Raw genomic sequence first — 20,542 nt, 5'->3', positions numbered from 1 at the left:
CAATGAATGCCTTATGTAGATTTAAGGACGACAACTTCATGTCCAAGGGCTATATATTCAGTTGTCATCATATCTATACCACAGCTATAGTCTAGATGTGATCCCTGTCCTCTATCTCTATCCTCCTTCCCGGTCAATGTTTGGAAGAATCATTTGGGTGAACATTATGCAGATTCTGTCACTGGGGTGTGTATGTGTGTGTGTGGGGGGGGGGGGGGGGGGGGGGCTGTGCGCTTCACAGAAAACGAGAAAGAGCTGTATCAAAACCAGCTAAACATGGTTTTAATAATTGACGCCTTACCCATTACCGAACTAGATCTATATGCACAGTGTAGTCTTGTTCTAGAGTATCTAACTTTAGAACTTATCATTCAGATCCTTCGAGAACACCATTCACCATAGTTACAAACGTTTGTCGTAGGAACAGACGCCTGGCGTTCGCTCTTGAGGCATTTTGTTGGAAAAGTACAAAGTTTCCATCATATAGTACGTGAGGAAACCGCCAAGTCAGAAGGAACTTCATATCCTACAGTTGTGGTGTAAACAACAATAGCAAGGACAACAAAAATGCCGGAAAGCCTTACATCTGAGCCTTCTCTGTGCCAAACAGATGTGTTGTCAGGTGAGTACAATGACAGCGTTCGGAGCCAAACTGAACTCCTTTTCCTGGTTTAGCGTATTACGCGTGCGAAGTTATCGTACTTCTTACACCTTGGACGATTCGGAAATTTCACCCCTCAGAGCCATTTTGTATCCATATGTATGTTTTCAGAGTTCCGCTGCAGAGTGCCGCCAAAGGTGATGTGGAAGATGCAAATTGCTGGTCTTCACGACCACGACTATACGCCGTCATCCTGGCTCCAGGACCTGAGGGCCAGACCTGTGAGCATTTCTGTTTTTATCGGGCTGTTACTCTTCAAAGTAGCTAACCAAAGACGTGTATATATCATTGCATCAAACTGAAGCAAGATGTAGTACTATAGAGTAGGGATACTCAAGTCAATTTGTGTTATTTGCTTTCAAATTTGAATTAATTATTTTGAAAGAGGACATTATCAATCTTTCCAGAACAATCGCCCCTGCCGCTTTCTCAGTCGTCAGCTCTTCTCGGGCCCGGAAACACCATCGGACGGTAGAAGTTCTTCAGGCGGTGAGTCTAGCCGCAGCTCCGGCACAGAAGACGCGTCTGGTGATCTATCTACAGATTCAGATGTTGCTGGAGATCTGTCCAACAGTCTGAGTAGCTACATGGCCGTTGGGCTCGGTCATAATACCGGCAAGTTATTGGATGGTAATTTTTCAAAATCACTACAACCTATCATTATCGAAAGTTCCCGTGCGTCATCGGGACATTACACATCCTCTGCAGCATCCCACTTCGGCCTAGCGGGAACGGTTGATGTTGCGCAGCCTGTTGCCGCACCGTCTCCGATGTCTTTCCTGGACGTTTCAACGGGATCGGTAACTCACGACAAACCATATGTAGGTCCCTTAACCAATGCGGTGCTTGCCACAGAGTTTGCTCGTTCTTCTGCATCATCCATATATGCGTGGAGGAATCGTCCCAGTGACGTCATCATGTCCAGTCCTACATCTAGATCTGCTTATCCAAGAGAGAAACCTAACAGAACGACAGTGTCGGGTCCTTATTCCCTCTTGGCTCCCCACATGCACAATTTGCAGACAAGCAGTGCTAGTACGAGAAACACCAGAATCAATCCTAACGTACAGTTGGAAGCATCATGTCAGTATGATGCACGTCTGGCAGCGGGAACAGCGATACGCAGCACTAACCCTGCGTACCAGTGCCACACACCGCGCTCAACTGTGAAGTCGACACGTGCTGCGCAGGACAGGAACGTGGCATCAGACCTCTCTCCATCCGGGACCTGTGACGCAAAGGGTAATGGGAGTGACTGGCAAAGGTCTGTGGTCACCGGAAGCAGGAGTCGTGCAGCAACAGCAGTGGACAGTCTTGATGAGGTTGAGGGTACAGAATCTCCCGGCCATGACGCTCGAGCGACCAAGAGACGAAGAATTCAAGACTAGCTCGAGGAAGCTGACACTCGGGACAAACGGCAGAATGATGCATGACGGGATTCAAGTTCGCAAACACAGGCGAATAACAACAAAACTGATCTCCTCACCAGGTTCTTGTAAACTATAAGAATGAACTGTGTGTGTTTGTTATACATTCTACGCCATCCCGGGAAAATTTGTAAAGGCCATACAATATCACGATTATTGTCAGGTTTCATGGCATGATTCGTTACAAAAACACTTTTCTCTGCCCTAGTCTTCCCTAGAATGTAACATTCTTTTCAAACCCTACATTGTCCGTATTCTAGCCACAAAATCAAGCGCAAGAAAGACCAAGACAAGACACTTGAATTTGTATCGAAGCTTCCTGTGCATTCCTAGATTTTTTTCACAATGTCCAACCTCTATGACAGCGTTCTGTCTACCTTCGGCAGTCCAGCTGCTAATACTGTACTAAAGTTGATATATATTAAAAGACATAACCCTCTGGGAAGTCATTTTGTAGATTTCATTCAGAACAAACTTGATTGGGGAGTGAGAGATATGTTATTATTAGATACCACCCGCCTATTTACAGGGGCTCCGTGACAGTGCCTAGTTGGATACCCCTGCCATTACGTAATGACTTGTCATTAGCAGAAATTCCCACGAATCAATCCTGTTTCTATGGCTAGCGGAGACGTCGCCTGGCCTCCACAGTTTGGATTATCACGCTGTGTCGCACTGGTCAATAGAGTGGACGATGGCGCATGGTGACTCGTCTTAGGTCGATCTTAACCTTAAAGATACGTCTATTCCTTGGGCTCTCAGTAGCTTACATGAGCACATGTAAGCTAGGAGGCAGTAACCTTCAAAACCCTACAATCGACAACAAAAGAACATCGACGGGGATGTCTGTGTCTAGGAAAGAGATGGAGCCTCAAGACCAATTGGCAAAGTGAGTAGCCTTCATTCTGTGTATCTTGAGGTCTCAGAGTATATACTATCACCATACTTCAAAGATGATCTTGCACAAGGACACCATTAATACTTCTCTTATTATCTTTGTAAACGTTGAAGCACGTACGCACTGGGTCGATGTTGGTTAGTATTCGAAATAAGTTATGGCCACAGAAATCTGCGTGATACTGTTATTCCATACACCTACGGGGGAAATTCAGCACCGAGACGAGCTAGGAATATATGTCAGCACCAAGGGCAGGGAAACATAGTTCAGAACAAAGGATAGGGAAACGTTGTTCATCGCCAAGGGCAGGGAAACATAGCTCCACACTAAGAACAGGGAGACATAGTTCAGCACCAAGGACAGGGAGACATAGTTCCACACTACGAACAGGGAAAACAGTTCCGCACTAAGAAAAGGGAGACATAGTTCAGCGCCAAGGGCAGGGAAACATAGTTCCGCACTGCGAACAGGGAAAACAGTTCCGCACTAAGAAAAGGGAGACATAGTTCAGAAGCAAGGACAGGAAAACAAGTTCCACACAAAAGACCGAGAGACATAGTTGCGCACTGAGGACATGGAAACATAGTTCAGCACCAAGGACAGAGAAACATAGTTCAGCACCAAGGACGGGGAAATATACTTGAGCAACATGGACAGGAAAACATAGATCAGCACCGAGGAAAGGTAAACATAGGGTGAGCACCAAGAACAGGAAAACATATTTCAGCACTAAGCACGGGGAAACATACTTCAGCAACATGTATGGGGTAACACAAGTCAGCACCAAGGACGGGGACTGGGAAACGTAGTTTAGCCCCATGGGTGGTAAACATAATTCAACGTTACCCCCAAGGACGGGCAAACGTAGATTATCTTTGTTTTGGAACATAGTCAAGCGGGGTAGGGTTCATCAACAAGGACGGGGAAATATTGATACATACATACATACATATGATCATGGACTGGCAACCGGAGTAGCGTTGCATACTTCGTTAGGGTCACTCTATACCGCGACTTATCCTCCATAAAAAGCTTTTGATACAATAGAAAGGGGCCATTGTAGTCTATTTCAGTTTTTTTTCCATTTTAACTTATTGGTGACGCATCGTTTTCCGAATTTGGAACACAACCAAGGATTTGACATTAAAGTGAAGCTACTTTGGAATTCCTCAGTTAATCTCTACTCGCTTTCATGCCGTATGCTTATGTACTTCCCGCTTGTACATTCGCTTGTAAGTTCGCACGGACCATGGTAATGCACTATCTCTGATCAAACACGAAAATTGTACCCTTGCGTAATCACTACCGAGCGGCATTGGCAGTTTGCAGGTAATCAGGACTGCGACGTAACATTTACCCATTAAAGTTCCATTGCAAACGTGTGCGAGAGAATAAATAACAGTACACATTTAAATAGCGATTTTCTGCCGTTTGCCAGTTACCAAGGCATATGTTAGACTTGCAAAAAGGCTGGGAAAAGGGTTTAGTCCCAAAGATGTAAAAAAATACGTTTGTTAGGTACATTGCTGTTGACATGATGGGCAATGAATCCATGATGGGCAATAGCTGTTAGAGGACTGTGGAACTGTCAGCTATGATTTGGACATATGTAAAAATCTCTGTTTGGAAGTGCCGCTCTACCGCTCACGATACGGTCGGGTTTTAGACATTACAGGTTTAAACATTCTTCATGAATGGCATAGGCCAGTCCTGCAGACAACTACTGGAGTTGTCGTGTCTGTCAGAATTCCAAGAGGGCGCTCTTTAACAATGCCGAGATAGTCTCCTGGCCTTATCCAGGTGTTTTACTGTTTTCCTGATGCCAACCATGTGTCTCACTTAGCACAAGGCAAATGGGTACCACAATTTACACTACCATGCGGCTCGAGCTCGTATCTTCTCAATGTTACTTCTCTTCAAATAAAAGACTGATTGTCTTATCTTTACTCTGGCATAACATTTATCACCTTGTTGTTTTTATGCATGAAACAAGGGAAAGACATTGGAATCTTTATCAAGAAGTAGCCAAGCCACCTTTTCTGTATCTCTCGGTAAGTGGGCAATGAGTGTATCGAGTGAGGAAAAAAACTCGAAAGTAGAGCCATGTTTACAGTCGGGGTCAATGTCATTCATTCATTTTGTTTGGAACCACATTTCAGTTCTTGAAAAGCCCATTTCTTACATTTCAAGGGTCAACTGTAGTAACCGTGGAGCAATTGTATGACAACTACTTTGGGGGGGGGGGTGTTCAAGAACGTCATTTCCTGCAAATTCCATCGAGCAGAAACTCTAGTTGGTTTCTAGTTGTAACAGCACGAATCGAATATCCAGGTGTTATGACAGAAATGTTCAAACCTCGACAGACGTCTTTGGAAGCTTCTGTTGGGAAAGTCTCAGAAGAAAGTTGTTCTTTCTGTCAAACACGGGTAAGTGAACTGTCTTTCTTTTTAGTCCTCGTAGGCCGCTGGCAATCGAAGGCCGAATCGAGGGCTAGCTTCAGGTTGGTGCGACTTCTGTCGTGAAATCCTCTTGTAGATACGAAACGACATATTGACGACCCGCAGTCTATTTCATATTTGTTCAGTATTCTCGCGACAACAGCACATATGTAGAGTATAATAATGAGGAACCACTAAATATTCTGTGAAGACCAATGTCATAGTTCTGTACTAAATCATAGAAATATCAATCCGGTTTCGTCCTCAATGTTGAGGCTGTAATATATCAAAGGGAATGTTAACATTCCCGCAGGTCAAGCTGGATGTCACATTTGTGAACTTGGGCCACTAAAAACTTGTGGCTCATGTAAACTACAAGGTCGGAGTGCCTGGAAAAGCACTTTGCACACTGATCCTTGGAACTTCGTTTTGGCAAATGTTTCTTGTACTGGTGGATTCAAATACTAGCTGCTAACATTTGCTGTGTAACACCGATGTTCTAACCGTTGAAAGTTAAGACACAGTCAGCGAATGTGTGCGTTTACATGCTATCTTCTGACAGAGACTTTGTCACCAAGACTGGGAGGAGTTTTGAGTTTATTCAGTAGAAGACCTAACAGATTGGCAGTGTTCTGCGCGGCACCCTCAGAACCGAATGGGAGGTAGTCGTGTTTCGTCAGAAAAAAAGTACAGCTGAATTTCCCATTTCAACGCACATCGCTAAGCGACTGTTCGTGATAGCCAATGCAATTTCACCTCACTTGGCGGTCTGAACATACCGCAGCGGAGCCAAGGTCGCGACAAACGGTGGTTCTTCTGTTTACTCGGTCCGTCCCCATGGGGGCGCCCTCTGGAAATGCGTGTTTACCAGTGTCGTCAGCACGGCACGACCAAAGAAAACAAACAGCGCGAGTGCAGTGACCACTTGGCCACATTTTGGCTTTCTAAAATCCTAAAACGACTCCTTCGTAGTGAGTCGACTTCCTATAGACTTTAGCTTTCTTCAAACTATCTGTGTTTTAGTTACCCTTTGAAAGTATAGGAAATATCATATTTTCATTTCAATGGGCAAGGATAATCTAGTCCGTCATCTTGATATAAAAGTTACGTATAAGCAGGCTTTAAGCCGATCAACAAATATTCCTTACATCAAGTCTGTCTCATCACGTCGTTACAATCTTTATTGACACGATAAAAGTACAGCGACTTTCGTAAGGTCTTCTACAACTATATATGCAAACAAACAATTGGATACAAAAGAAGTAACCTGCGTAGAAGTGTATGGGTTATTAGACAGTTTAACGTATCACTTGTACTAGTAGGCTGCTCTAAGGTCAAAACATTCTTTGATATATTTACCTATTTATCACTTACACTACTAGTTCTAAGGATCTCTATAACGTTATAAGGTCTAAACACTCTTTGATATATTGTATACAATAAGGGCTGCCTCCTTCTAGAATGTAGTTGAATTCATCTATAGGATAGCTTGTATCATTCATGTCAGCACATGTATCTAAACTTACTCAAGGTAACATTACGCGTGTTCCCGAGAGTCACATAGATTAACCATTGCTGACCTCGATGAGTTGACATGTTGCTGACTTTGCACAAACGGCCAAAGGCCAGGCGAAGGGTCATCTGCTATCCTGCGGCGATGGAGCTGTCATCGCGGCAAGGACAGATCAAAGACGGGCTGCCCATCTGTGATAAACTGTCAGTGATGATGTGTCTTATCGTCAGGGCACGTTTGTTAAGGTTGGACAGGAGTTTAAGACGTAACCTTGGGTAATCTTGAGTACGAAGGTTGCACGTGATCGGCATGTACTTAAATGTAGGTAGTGAACTGAGAGAAAACTTCCCGTATGGTAGGACAGCCTTACAGGTGTACGATTGTTTTTGTCCAGATGCGATATGCTGTTGAAGTCCTCCTGTGCCATACTTTGGTGCATATGGTGGCGGCGTGACGCCCATCTCCGTTCCTAAGCCCTTGGGCCACACAATTTTGTGCTATCGCTACAGCAGGGTGTTGGTCCGCTGGTAGTGATGTGTGTTTAACTCCCATACTCTTTCCCAAATGCTGGACATGAGTGCTAAGCAGAGAAAGCAATATGAACCAACCATATGGGCCAAATCATGTAGTCTACAAATCTCTTTCCCCCACCTCAGTGGCGTTTACATATCAAAGTATCTTCCAAGGTAAGATAATGTTTTTTCTTGACATTTTTGACCACTAAACGTAATATCTCTGAGTTAAATTGGTCGTCAAATTACCCCGACAATAAGAGTGGCATGGGGCACAACTGCACCGTTTTGGTTATGACAAAATCATGTACAATCAACTTTTAATGGAAAGAGAACATGCAGTTAATCATTTCTCTTTTTTCCCTCCTAGTACACATTGGCGGTATTGAAGATTGAGAAAAGCTTTAATAACAGTTCTTTCGGGCGCACAAAGAAACGCGGGTCATTTGAACTTTCGCCAGATGCCCCTTTCAAGACCCTTGGGGCGGTAAACGTTTCCTCAGATGACCCTCGCCAAGGCTAAAACAGACGATTACTGAAGTCGGCGGAGGACGTGTTTGTAGATTTTTGCTTCTCTCCGTAGAGGTCGTCCATCATTTTTGACACTAAGAAATGTCGGCAGGACCAGCGGGTGTCTTAGATTATGTTACAAGATAAACCAGGTGCGAGGAGAGAACCTCTCCCCGCTCCGCGCAAATGTGCGGTCACTACGGCGGGGTCAAGGCGCCTGTGGTCGGCAAGGCCATCACTAAAAGGGTGCTTATAGTAGTGAGTTCAACTTTTACAATACTCGTATGAGGCAGTCCAGGGCCAGGACTAACTAAGTCAGATCTTGAAAAAGAGTTTGAAGAACTACATAAAAGAACAGCTAATTCTCGGACAACTTTCGACTCTTGTATCTGCGACCGGACTTTCCGGTATAAATGACTGGTCCACGATACAAAGTGCCAACCTACCATGCTCCGTATCCTCTCCATAACTACTAGGATGGGTACTGATGAAAATTTCTGCATCTTTAATGATATCGACTTTAATAGGAGTTACTAAAACTGTCTGTAGATGTATGACGTCAGTTTTAAAATGTATGTTCTTGATGAAAGGAAACCGTATGCTGAGAACATGAGCTATTAATGACAATTCTGTGATCTCAGATACTTTGGGCCCGGAAACGGCTCGCTTTTAATAATAGAGTGAGTGACAAGATTTGACCCGGGTTCGGCTATGTCCCGGAGATCGATGACCCTTGACCTCCCGTCCAACGTTTCTGAAGGTGTCGACAGTTACGCCGTCCGTCGTGACCAATCATATCGTTAGTTGATGACAGGTCGCCGCATGGGGGTTGCTCGAGCTAACCTCCACGTTCGAAGTTTACCGCATGTTCCCGCAATATCACAAGTGTTTGACGTAATAGGTCTAATCATTCATTTGAGGTTTTGGACCAGGACCAGGAGGGTGATTTCGTGGGTGTTCTCGCGGACACAGGTAGGCGTTTGTCCAAGACGAAAACTCCAATCGCACTAAGAATAACCTGAGCTTTTGAGCAATGTATGCAGTCGGCTTGTAATGGCATGACCGTGAAACCATGTTTGGTTTTGGATTCGTTGGAAATCTTTTCTAAAAGGGCCTTTAACTCTTTAGAGAATGGGGTATAGAACAGAAAGGCCCTGAAAGAGTGGGATATAGTGAAACGAACAAGCATATAAGTTGTGTGGTCAACAAGTAACTTACTAGAAGAGTCCTGACCTTTCTTTGTACGTCCGCCCGCACTTACTGTTGAGATGTTTGAGGTGTTGTCAACATTGTTGACACTAAAAGTGGCGTGTGAAACGTTCGCGGGAATAGTATCTGCAAGACACTCATATTTGTTCGCGCGGAGTACCACTCAAAGGACCAACTCGACCGGCACTGGTTTATATAAATATCAGTGTTGTTTGCCGCCCGGCGAGACTTTGGCAACCTTGGCAGTGCTGAGAACACATGATTTATCAAGCTGTGAGCTGAGCGATCTTTAGCAAAGCTTAAAGTTAAGATCGTCTTTTCTTGATCTTGCAGATGTTCCGGGTTAGGTAAGGCACTAGTCCAGTCTGTAGGAGGCCTGTCCCTCCAGCTAATTGTGGTCAAAAACATGGAGCTGCAGACCATTCGTTCGGAGGAAGGTCCAGCGAGGTTCCGCCAGAAGTCCTCGGTGGTGGTGGCCAGCTCGACCGGCGGGTACACGGTAAGCGCTGCGGACGGCGAGGAGAGGTTGGACGCGGAGACGGGCGTGGTGACGGTCGATCCCGCCGGAGACAAGACCAGAGGGACGTGGGACAAGAAAACGGACTTTCTCCTGTCTGTGATCGGCTTCGCAGTGGACTTGGCGAATGTGTGGAGGTTCCCGTACCTGTGCTACAAGAACGGTGGAGGTGAGGAATACCAGTCTTCTTTCCTGATGGATTCTTGACACGAAACAGCAGCCATATCACAACTATTGTAATTTCGTAGAAACACATGGATGACTAAAAGATCATGATGAATATTGGAAGTGCCGTATTGTCACTCTTCAAGATCGAAATCGGCGGAAGATCATGACAGTTCTTATTGGAATATTATCCTTCAAACGTTTCATTTTTTGTTGAGAACCTTGACTTGATACCTATCTATAGACAACATTAACTACAACTCATTCAGACTGTAACGAATAGAATCAAGCAATATCACGAAATGCTGTAGGTGAAACAAGTTAGCGAAAGGGAAACCGTTATGCAGTAAACAAAGTATGCTGAAATGTTGGATTTGTCAAAACGGGCGTTTCCAAATGTCATAACGAAAAATTACCCGTCACGATTCTTGAATTCGTACCGTTTCCCAGTCACAAGTAGGCTTGCCTAGGTATCGCACTGATATCAGTCGACTTTCTGACTACTCTCCAAGCAGAGGAGGGGTTGGCTTGACAAAAAAATGACAAAGTAGAAAGCCCGACAAAAACGCCTAGAAACACGTCAAAAACCAGCCGAAACCCCTCCTCTGCTTGGATAGTATTTCTGACTAGCAAAGCCCCCCTCTCATTGGACCCGCGGCACGCTGGCGGTTTCACTGTGGCCGATCGAATTGACAAAGCACTCAACGAATTTCATCGACAAAATACGAACCTTTTCATACGTGTACGTTTTGAATGATATTCCCATTATAAAGTCAAGGATAACACAAATCCAGTTTAGGACACAGCGACGCCGTCAGCGTGCCGCGGGTCCAGTGAGAGGGGGGCTTTTTTAAGATGACATTTGATTGGTTACTAGTATGATGTCATTGCAGGCGCATTCCTGATTCCTTATCTGACGTTCTTCCTGATTGGTGGATTGCCGCTGTTCTACATGGAGCTGATTCTGGGGCAGTTCAACAGAACAGGAGCCATCAGCGTCTGGGAACACGTCTGTCCCATACTGAAAGGTACAGTCAACCATTAATCATCTCATCTAGTCTGTCGTTTAGAGTGCTTTCGTGACACATGTACAGGTGCAAACGTGGTGTCCGTCAAGTAAATGTATAGAAGTCACAACATCCCATTCTGTACTTATGTATGTGTATATATCAAATATCATTAGTTTTTCCGTCAATTGTGATCAAGTTATTTTGTTCTTTGTATGTGGCGTTACTAAAACAAGTTATAACTTGAGTGCAGCGCTATATTGTCCTTGTCTTTGTCCAAATGCAAATACAAAACGCGTCGTCAATGCACTGCCCGGAATTTGACTTCTATATGGTGCAAAGCGAGAGGCCAATGCCGACCATTCAGTCCGACCATGTGGCTTTCCGACCACCTTCCAACCATTTTAGAAAATAAAGACGCCTACCGCTGATTCATGAATGTGTGTACCAGATGAGTTTAGACATGTCGTTCCTGCCCATAGGTGTAGGGTACGCCGTCATCCTCATCGCGTTCTTCGTCGACTTGTACTACAACGTCATCATCACGTGGTCGTTCTTCTACCTGTTCGCCAGCTTCACCACCAAACTGCCCTGGACGTCGTGCGACAACGAGTGGAACACGGCCGACTGCAGCGACCAGCTCACTGACGACTTTGTCAACGGCACCTTCAACGCCACGGTCAACGAGACGCGTCGCGGGATCTCACCGGCCGCGCAGTACTACGAGTACGTGGCATCTGAACACATAACTTAAATCCGTGAACAGTTTGTAGGTCACTGAATAATGTCCGTTAACGTTCTTTGTACACAACCAAGAGTTTTATTCGAGACCGGCGTTTCGATGACCGTCTGTCACCTTTCTCAGGGCAATACTGTTCAGTTATTTAGTTGCGTACAAAGAACTTTGTTATTCACTGAAACCATAAGGTTCGATCATTACCAAACGATATTACTTAGTGTTAGCGGTAAATCATCAAACCATTTACAGATGATACTTTGCCAGCAACCATGTGGTTGTGACTTATATTTCATGTAGTCACTCTACCGTATTTTTCCAGACGCGAGGTGCTACAGCTGTACAAAAGTGAAGGCATCGGAGACTTTGGGGATCTACAATGGAAGCTGGCGCTGTGTATGCTGGGAGTATTCCTGCTGTTGTACCTCAGCCTGTGGAAGGGTGTCAGATCGTCAGGAAAGGTGAGGTAGAGGTCAAAGTCCTAGCCTCCGTTGAAGACTCCTTCCGGCTGTTTTCTTTTTTCTTTTTCTAGTTATCGTTTTCTTATGACGTTCTTTTTCTTATTGCTGGCCGAGTAAGCAAAACAAAAACAAAAAACAGCCGGAAGGAGTCTGCAACAGAGGCTATCAAAGTCCTAACCTGGTATGATTCTATGTGTATATACCGCGTCTTAAGAATACGTTAAATGTGATAGTTTTGTGTATGAAATTTACATTACTCTGTATGTGGTGCAGTGGAACGGCAGACGGAAAAAACATATATCTTCCCTGTGTTGTATTTCCCGGTGTCAGGTGGTGTGGGTGACGGCCACCATGCCCTATATCGTCCTGACGATCCTGTTGATCAGGGGCGCTACTCTGCCTGGCGCCTCGGAGGGGATCAAGTACTACCTGACTCCAAACTTCGACAGACTCATGGATTCACAGGTAAAAATTAAGCCAGATAGGGCAGGGGGGATAGAGAGATACATAAACAATGTTAAGTCCAAGCGCAGTGTTATATTCATCAAACAGGTAGTCAATCTGAAATGTTTTATGACCAAATTGGAATACTTATTTCATTTTGTTTTATAAATAGATTAAATGGGAACACTCGATTGTTGTTTTGTCACATCTCAGGTATGGATAGACGCTGCACAACAGATTTTCTACTCGCTCGGTGCGGGCTTTGGCGTGCTGATTGCGCTGTCTAGTTACAACAAGTTTCACAACAACTGTTACAGGTACGTTATACTAGTTCAGGCGTGCAGTGCTTAAATTAATACCAATAGCTGCAAGACACGTCACTTATTCATTTGATAATCAACATGTTCTACGTATGTATAAAGCGACATGACCTTTGATTTTTTCAGGTTTAAGCTAGCTTTGGTAAGAATGTTTATTTATGTCCCCTTTTTGTCGTTGAACAGAGACGCCCTCGTGACCAGTTCTGTGAACTGTATGACCAGCTTCTTCTCCGGGTTCGCCATCTTTTCCGTGCTGGGGTACATGTCGCAGAAACGGGGCGTGCCCATCGACAAAGTCGCAACCGAAGGTGAGTTATAATTAGCGACATTTGGTGCGACGTTTCAATAAGAAAACCACACAACGCCACCTACAAATTGATGACGTTCTACACTATAAATTATGTTGTTTATCTAGTTATGAAAGTTTGTGTCAATTCGTGTTCAAAATGGTTTTTGGCAGGCCAATTGATGGAATACAGAGGTATAGAATCAGATAACGATGATTTAATGCTTGAATTCAAAGTATACCAGGGTGCACAATCCATAGCAAACCATGAGAGCATCATCTTTGCTCAGTACGGGGCTACAGGGTCTAACCACGAGGAAGAGACCACTACGTCTAAATCAAGCCGTTACTTACTTTTGGCCGCACAAGAATGGCGAAATGACTCTGAGTTTATACAGGAAACCACGAAGCTGCTGATGTTCACCAGAAGTGGGTGACCCATGGCAGATACTCTAAGAGATAAACCCGAAAATCTCTGAGATAACGTGCTGTTTACATAGACATGTGTGTTTACTAAGATGAGTAGTAGGCTTTCGAAACAGGTAACGTTACATGGTTAATGTATGTTTGGACTAAACAAACAGCTGACAGCATCAAGCGTATTGCTTGGTCATGTTAACGAGTTCTTAGCTTACCGTTCACTTCTGTGTAATCCAACATAAGACAACATAGGTCCTGCAAGAACAAGCGTGTTTTGTCTACAACACGGGTGGCTGACTAGGCTTAAGTCGTGCTGGTATAAACAAGCTCTTTGCACCTGCCATAAGTACTTAAAGACGAAAGACGAACTGGGTTCTGGACATAGCTTCTAAGTGTGTGCAACAGTCCATGTACAAGCTATGTAGAGTGATGGATGTTTTCGTCGTCTATTACCTGTAAGTGTGTTTAGAATCAGAATTTTCAGAGAATTTCCCATGATGGGAAGTGCTAGTGATGTGAACATTTAAAGGACAGGTCACGACAAATGTTGCAAAACCTTATAAGTAAAGCGCGTTTTTGGAAGCCTACATTCAACGCTTCGACACATACATGTACTCATGACACTCGTCTGGAACATTCTATAAAATCAGTAGCTTTCAGAAAGAACCTCTATGTTCACTTCGTTTTCTCTCTGTGATGGTGTATCGAGGACGTGCAAGCGTCAGACCTGTGTACGTAATATTGGTAATCTCAGATATTGTTCTGACTCGCTCCCACCCCCTTCAGGACCTGGATTGGTGTTTGTGGTCTACCCAGAAGCCATCGCGACCCTGCCGGGTTCCACAGCTTGGGCCATCATATTTTTCCTCATGCTCATCACACTGGGACTGGACAGCTCGGTAACATGCCTTCTTTTATATGCCTACGCTTTACTCCCACCGTGAAAACGGAGGTATTGAGTGTTACTGTTTATGTGTTAGTTTATTTGTTTGTCTGGGTGGGCGTCCACAATTATTTGAATATTGCATCATGAGTGCCACTATGTAACGTGGAAGTGGTGCAATAGGATACTTGGAGAGCTGCAAGTCTAGTTTGGCTCGTTTGCCATATGCATTTCTCTATTCAAGTTCAATCGTCCTATCCGCGACGAACAAACTAAAAACGCTCAGCAAACGGGATTGATTGACAGATTTTCCACACGACACTGTTATATCTGCCTTGCAGATGGGCGGGACGGAAGCAATCCTGACCGGTCTGAGTGACGAGTTCCCCATCTTTAGCAGAAAGCGGGAGCTGTTCACGGGAGTCATTCTGTTCGTGGAGTTCGCTCTGGCGCTGATCAACGTCAGTCAGGTACAGATCAACGACTCACGTAGATGCATCAGGTTAACATGAGTGTGCAACAAATTGCAATGATATTCACAGAGCTTTTGATTTTCTACCCCTTATTGGACTTTTTGCCTTCACGGAGAGGCAAGACACCATATTGTGGACCCACACTAAATACTGTCACTATGATATCTATGTTTCATCTTAGGGCGGCATGTACATGTTCCACATGCTGGACCAGTACGCCGCCGGAACATCCATCCTTTTCGCGGTGCTGTTTGAGGCCATAGGCGTGTCCTGGCTGTACGGTAAGGCGACTTTAGTTGCACCTCACCCCATACATGTAGTCTTTACTACAACTTCAATAAGACTGTCGTATGTAAAACCACCCGACGTGTTCTTTTGATTTATTGGGGTGTACTCCAGGATTCATACAATGTACGGTTAAGTTTTGCGTTCAGGTCTAAACATCACGACAGACCAGTAACGTAAGATGTTCCATTTCGTAAGTGCTGTGTATGTGTCACAAGTCAGCTCCAGAAACAAGTTCTAGTACCTAACACATTGGCAAATAGCCGGGGTGCCAGCCTTTTTAGCTTTGACTTTGACTTTATCTGGGATCCACAATTAGCACAATGGATGTAGCTGGTCCTTTAGTCTGCTCTCTCGATCGCTTCCGTAGCCATGACTGCGGAAGTCTACGGAAGCGACCGAGAGAGCGGAGTAAAGCTGAAAGCCTGTAGCTGGTACCCATGCTAATTGACACCTCCTGACCTGTATTTAACAACACATGTGTCGTACCTAGGTATGACGCAGTTCAAGCAGGATGTCGAGGAGATGCTGCACTTCACCCCCGGCCTGTGGTGGCGCTTCTGTTGGAAGTTCGTTAGTCCGCTCTTCTTGCTGGTAACTACCACATACTTATGAACTTTGTACAACCACGTGTTCAATTGATCTCCATAAAAAAATGGTCTGTGAACAAAAAGATCTATTGCGATCTATTGCGATCTATAGACGAAACATGTCACTTGAATGAGTTACTACATGCAGATATACATATAGCGTTTTGATTAGGCAACAGCATGTAAATTCTATGGATGACACACTCTACAGATACAAATTTAATGCGAGAGCACGAAAAAAAGATGGGCAAAAAGCAGGATGCTTACATTTTAAAGTGAAGTGACAAAATAAACATGGCATCGCAGACAATAAGTCATTTCTTCCTGTATTCAAGAAGTGAAGCCTAGTATCACATCCCAAGTTGGTAACTACGTATACACTCAAGGCGACCACACTATTGTCGCTTCTAGAACTTTAGACCTGGTTTTTCTTTTACAATCACACATATCTACCTCACTAGCTCAAGGCTATCACAGGACACATTTTCCCACTTTCGGCATTTTTCTCTTGTGTGGACCATGTTTCTGAAATCCTTCTTCCCCTCTGTGCAGTTCATCACGATCTTCAGCATAGTTCAGTACAGGCCCCTGGCGTACGAGACGTACGTGTACCCGCCCTGGGGAGTGGGTCTGGCCTGGTGTCTCAGCGCCTCCTCCATGGTCTTCATCCCAGGGTACGCCATCTTCAAACTTCTCAAGTTACAGGGACCTTTCCGAGAGGTAAGCAATATGCTACATCACGAATCACTAGTCTCAGTAGTAGTAGATTTAACACTGATATTTTGATCTCGGGGAAATCCTGCAACCTGTGACCTTAGAAGTCGCCAGTGTTAGGGACGTTCGCTCAAACTCGCCTGAAAACTGTGTCTACGTTGTAATACATGTTAAGCAATGCACAACATTACTGAAGTGCCATTAAGACGACGTGCACGTGTGTGCATGGATGTAGTAGTCAAAAGAAAAAAATATCAGTGACAAGATATGACTGCTGTCCCCTCCACGGACAGCTGTCGGATTTTGACTTATAATTTCATCAGAAGTTCACTTTTTACACACTTACATGTGCATGAGTTCCTTTACACATATCCTAAATACATGTACGGTTTTTGATATGTCAGCATCTGTTTCCTTCCATTCCTTCCAACAGCGCCTGGCTTACGCCATAACACCAGCATTCGAACACGACGAGATCAGAGACAAGGGGGAGGTCAAACGTTTCCAGGTAAGAAAAATACCCAAAATTGATGGCAGACGTGTCTCTTTTCAACTTGTAAATCATAACATTCCGTGACAATAGTTCAAGTTCAGACCACCTACGTTCTGACACTTGGCACTACATGTTAAAACATGGTTAACAGGATAATCCTATCCACGTGTGCATGACAAAGTCACAATCTACGCTACTATAGCCAGCGCACGCCGAGCTTTCCATCTAGCTAGTTCGATGGTGTCTGTACTTTCATCTCTTTAATATCCATAACGTATTTCCCTGTGTAATTGTTCAACAGCTTCGTCATTGGCTGGCAATTTAAAGACTCGAAGCCGAAGGACCAGGGTCTACCTGCCAGTACTTCACTGCCTGATCATCACGAACAGAAGAATCGTCTTGAGATCCCCAGTTTAGCTGTCATAGCTTCGTTCAGCTGATGTACATGTCTAAGCAGGTAGAAACTGCTAAAGGACTGCGAGAGGAAAGTGAGGAAATTTGATGACGTTTTTCATGAACGCTGTTCATAACCGGGACACGAAAAAAAAAATCAAGGAGATTTGGCAAGTTGTACCGCTTACTTTAGGCCGGAAATTCGTCATGAAACTTATTTGATAAATCCCACATGCGACCTCTGAGCAGTAAGTGCTCTCAAAGGTCAATCGTTTCAAACGTCATTACCACAGGTTGTTGAACGTAAGAACGTACGATGAAGTAAGCATTTGATCTGTGATACCAAAAATCTTCATATAAGGTTACATGTAGTCATATATAAATATAATCCTTGTTAAGACATTTTCAACAGAAGGTACCAAGATCAGTCGTAGCATCGGAAGTGTAGCACACACCACGCTCGTAGCAGATTGTCTTTGATAGATCTATAGATTTCAAGAAGTTTTCAAATTTTTCGCTGTTTGAAGTGAAATGCAGTGTCTGTAACTATATATACATATATGATTCTTGTTGTGAAGTGGTGAAAAGAGAACGTTGAATTGTGTTATTTGTGTTGTGAAGTAAATAGCTAAGGCACATGTACAACTATCTTGTAAATAACGGTTACCTCCCCGATGCTTACCATTATGCTTTTGTATCTTGTGATGTAGTAGCGGGATGAAAGGCATAGTCCCGAGTGCTATTCAGTTCACATCACCACTGATACTTCTTCAACTCAAACAGAATTTAACTTTGTTATTTGATTACAATATTGCTGTACAAGACTTGGAGATGAATGTCAGTGCGTTACCGTGTAGTATCTGTCAGGTAAGACGTATATTACTCTTTGACAGACTAGTTGTGTCTGACATAAGTACGGCCGTAAAGCGTGGCAATTTGTAGTAAAATCTGTACAAGATATATGTAAACGGTTGAAGCATGCATGGAACAACTATCGTAATATCATGATTGTCAACGTATCCTTTTTCTATCTATTGTAAACAAAAAAGGAAGACTATTGATGGCATATGCTGTTTAAAAGTAAGTGATTGTTTGTTTGCAGTGCTATATATACCAAAGACAACACGTATACATCGTGTGTTGGGTGTCTGCAATGCGTTTTATTTCTGTTCGTTACGTACGTAAATACAACCAATTGTTTGCCAATATTCTAGACTCTTTACGATGGGTTAGTAAAAATTGCCTCTGATCGCAATAAACAAAAATGTACAATATGAATACAGGTCAGTGGCTATCATTATCAAACCACTGTTGATATACTCTTATTACTTTCAAAACTTTATTCTCTGCGCCCAATCCTAACTCCTGAAAGCGTGTACAAGGCGCCGCTTAGCGACACATGTTGGTACTGTTCCCAGTTGTTCATCGACAGTCTCTGATCTCCTCTGCTAGTGCTCGTCTCTTGTGTCTCCGTCGATGACCAGCGCTGGACTTCCTGTCTGGCTGCCAGAGATGTCTGCCTGAGCTGCACCTGTTATTGTCCCAAAAATCAGCTTTAGCATGGGTCCACCAAACAACAAGCTTTCAAGTATCTACATCAGGTACAATAACTATCAACACAAGAGAGAAGGAAGTCCACCGAAACGCTACGTAACATAATTTCAACTGCAATGTTGAGAAATGTGAAACCTACCCTGTGTCCTTATGCTCCTGGTACGTGGGTGTGCTGGCGTCAGACACCACGTTACAACACGTCCATCTGAAGTATGAGCTTCCTCTCAGGGCGACTGGAAAACAAACAGGTTTGATTTCTGTCAATCACAAAATCAACAACATAAAACTTAGTAGGAAATGTCAACAGCACGAATATCACTTTACAAAAGAAGTAGCACTTCGGTTTACTGACATTGAAACTTCCTTGGTGTCATGTTATTAGTATGATTTGTAGTTTTATCAAGGTATCACAAATTTACGTACTGAAAATGCGCAATGCGCAAAGTCTCGCTAGGGAGTGCTTTTCCTCAACCATGGTAAAGATTGCCCAACTGTATGTAACGTGTTTGGGATCTACGTCACGCCGCCAGCTGAACGAAACAACGAAACGTAAACAACGCTTCCCTGCGCTTCATGAACAAAAAGGCGACAAGAGATAGCAGACTTCACCTCCTCATATATATACAGAAAGCATACTGCTCCCTCTGGCACAACATACGCGCATACACTCACACACGGCAATGCACTGTACTTACGTAATCAACTTGATCATGAAGGGACAATTTTGAACAATGTCAATATCTTACCTAGAAAGCCACTGTGACACACACAAGCACCCTCGTACTGAGCCTTCTTGTCGTAACCACCAAGACAGTCCCGACAGCGGCTGTTCTCCAGCACGGCAGGCGGTTTGGGCCGGTTCTTGACATTGTCTCGATGGGCAAGCTTGTACTTCCGGGAGTAGTTGTTACGAGCGTTCTCCTTACAGTTCTCTGCCATATCTACGTACATCGAATAAAGCATTTTCCTTCGTTACAAAGACAGGTCTGGTTAGTCCTTACAAGCTCACATATAGTATTCATCAGCGAAACGTCCAACGTTATTGGTAAATAGAACTTCATAGTTCATGTTTAATATTTTACGTCATCGGACATGAAGCCGTGGAATGTAGTTTTCTCGTCTATATATATATAACGTTACATGTATGCCACACACATGTATCAATGTGACAAAGAGAAGGTAACGTTATTCAGCTAACGCGTACAAAGGGACTATGAATGGGTATAAGGACAAGTTCTTACCTAGCTGCGCTGGACCAAAGTAGAGATGAAAAAAATCCTTGTAGATTTTACTGGTCAGTTGATAACACAACCTGTTCCTTTCGCGGTATCAGTCGTCTCCTTCTCACCGGTTTGAAAAAGTTGTCGCAGGTTTAAGGTATCCGTGTTTATATTCACAATTTGTATGGTATTATTATCAACATGACGCAATTGCTATTTTTAGTCTAGTCTATGATTGGTTGCAATTAGGCTTAGTAATAGCCAATGGGCATTTCCCTTGCACAAAAGAGCGATGACGTAGACGTATTGCACAACTTCACGTAAAACCGGAAGTAAAATTGGACAAGTCCACTGTTTAGTGGTGTCCGAATCTTTTTTAATTTCTATATTCATTCATATAATTCTTTTGTACT

At 43.8% G+C, this 20,542-nt stretch overlaps 3 protein-coding genes across 6 annotated transcripts; 2 read left to right on the top strand and 1 right to left on the bottom strand.

Annotated features, from left to right (window-relative positions):
* Nucleotides 1-281: 281 nt before the first annotated feature.
* On the top strand, nucleotides 282-2,533 carry LOC136439074 (uncharacterized). Of its 2 annotated transcripts, none has more exons than XM_066434230.1 (3): nucleotides 282-622; nucleotides 773-882; nucleotides 1,069-2,533. In XM_066434230.1, exons 1-3 carry the CDS (start codon nucleotides 568-570, stop codon nucleotides 2,047-2,049), a joined length of 1,146 nt encoding a protein of 381 aa, XP_066290327.1. In that variant the 5' UTR covers nucleotides 282-567; the 3' UTR covers nucleotides 2,050-2,533. The 2 variants fall into 2 exon arrangements, with proteins under 2 accessions (XP_066290327.1, XP_066290328.1); XM_066434231.1 differs by having other exon boundaries at nucleotides 287-622; nucleotides 786-882.
* A 222-nt stretch (nucleotides 2,534-2,755) lies between these two features.
* LOC136439062 (sodium-dependent noradrenaline transporter-like) lies at nucleotides 2,756-18,509 on the top strand. 3 transcript variants are annotated; one of them, XM_066434212.1, is made up of 15 exons: nucleotides 2,756-2,977; nucleotides 9,502-9,854; nucleotides 10,744-10,878; nucleotides 11,340-11,583; nucleotides 11,916-12,054; nucleotides 12,385-12,519; nucleotides 12,712-12,815; nucleotides 13,002-13,126; nucleotides 14,311-14,423; nucleotides 14,749-14,877; nucleotides 15,062-15,161; nucleotides 15,659-15,759; nucleotides 16,308-16,475; nucleotides 16,903-16,977; nucleotides 17,264-18,509. In XM_066434212.1, exons 1-15 carry the CDS (start codon nucleotides 2,790-2,792, stop codon nucleotides 17,285-17,287), a joined length of 2,133 nt encoding a protein of 710 aa, XP_066290309.1. In that variant the 5' UTR covers nucleotides 2,756-2,789; the 3' UTR covers nucleotides 17,288-18,509. The 3 variants fall into 3 exon arrangements, with proteins under 3 accessions (XP_066290309.1, XP_066290311.1, XP_066290310.1); XM_066434214.1 differs by lacking the exon at nucleotides 2,756-2,977 and adding an exon at nucleotides 5,252-5,412 and having other exon boundaries at nucleotides 17,264-18,504; XM_066434213.1 differs by lacking the exon at nucleotides 2,756-2,977 and adding an exon at nucleotides 8,746-8,931 and having other exon boundaries at nucleotides 17,264-18,504.
* Nucleotides 18,496-20,289, bottom strand: LOC136439078 (uncharacterized). The gene is made up of 4 exons (XM_066434236.1): nucleotides 20,151-20,289; nucleotides 19,656-19,850; nucleotides 19,049-19,142; nucleotides 18,496-18,886 (listed from the first exon to the last, which is right to left on the bottom strand). Exons 2-4 carry the CDS (start codon nucleotides 19,846-19,848, stop codon nucleotides 18,778-18,780), a joined length of 396 nt encoding a protein of 131 aa, XP_066290333.1. The 5' UTR covers nucleotides 19,849-19,850; nucleotides 20,151-20,289; the 3' UTR covers nucleotides 18,496-18,777.
* Nucleotides 20,290-20,542: the final 253 nt, after the last annotated feature.

This window comes from Branchiostoma lanceolatum, chromosome 7, assembly GCF_035083965.1.
Source record: "Branchiostoma lanceolatum isolate klBraLanc5 chromosome 7, klBraLanc5.hap2, whole genome shotgun sequence".
Taxonomy (NCBI): domain Eukaryota; kingdom Metazoa; phylum Chordata; class Leptocardii; order Amphioxiformes; family Branchiostomatidae; genus Branchiostoma; species Branchiostoma lanceolatum.
This window is presented reverse-complemented; position numbering and strand designations above follow the sequence as displayed.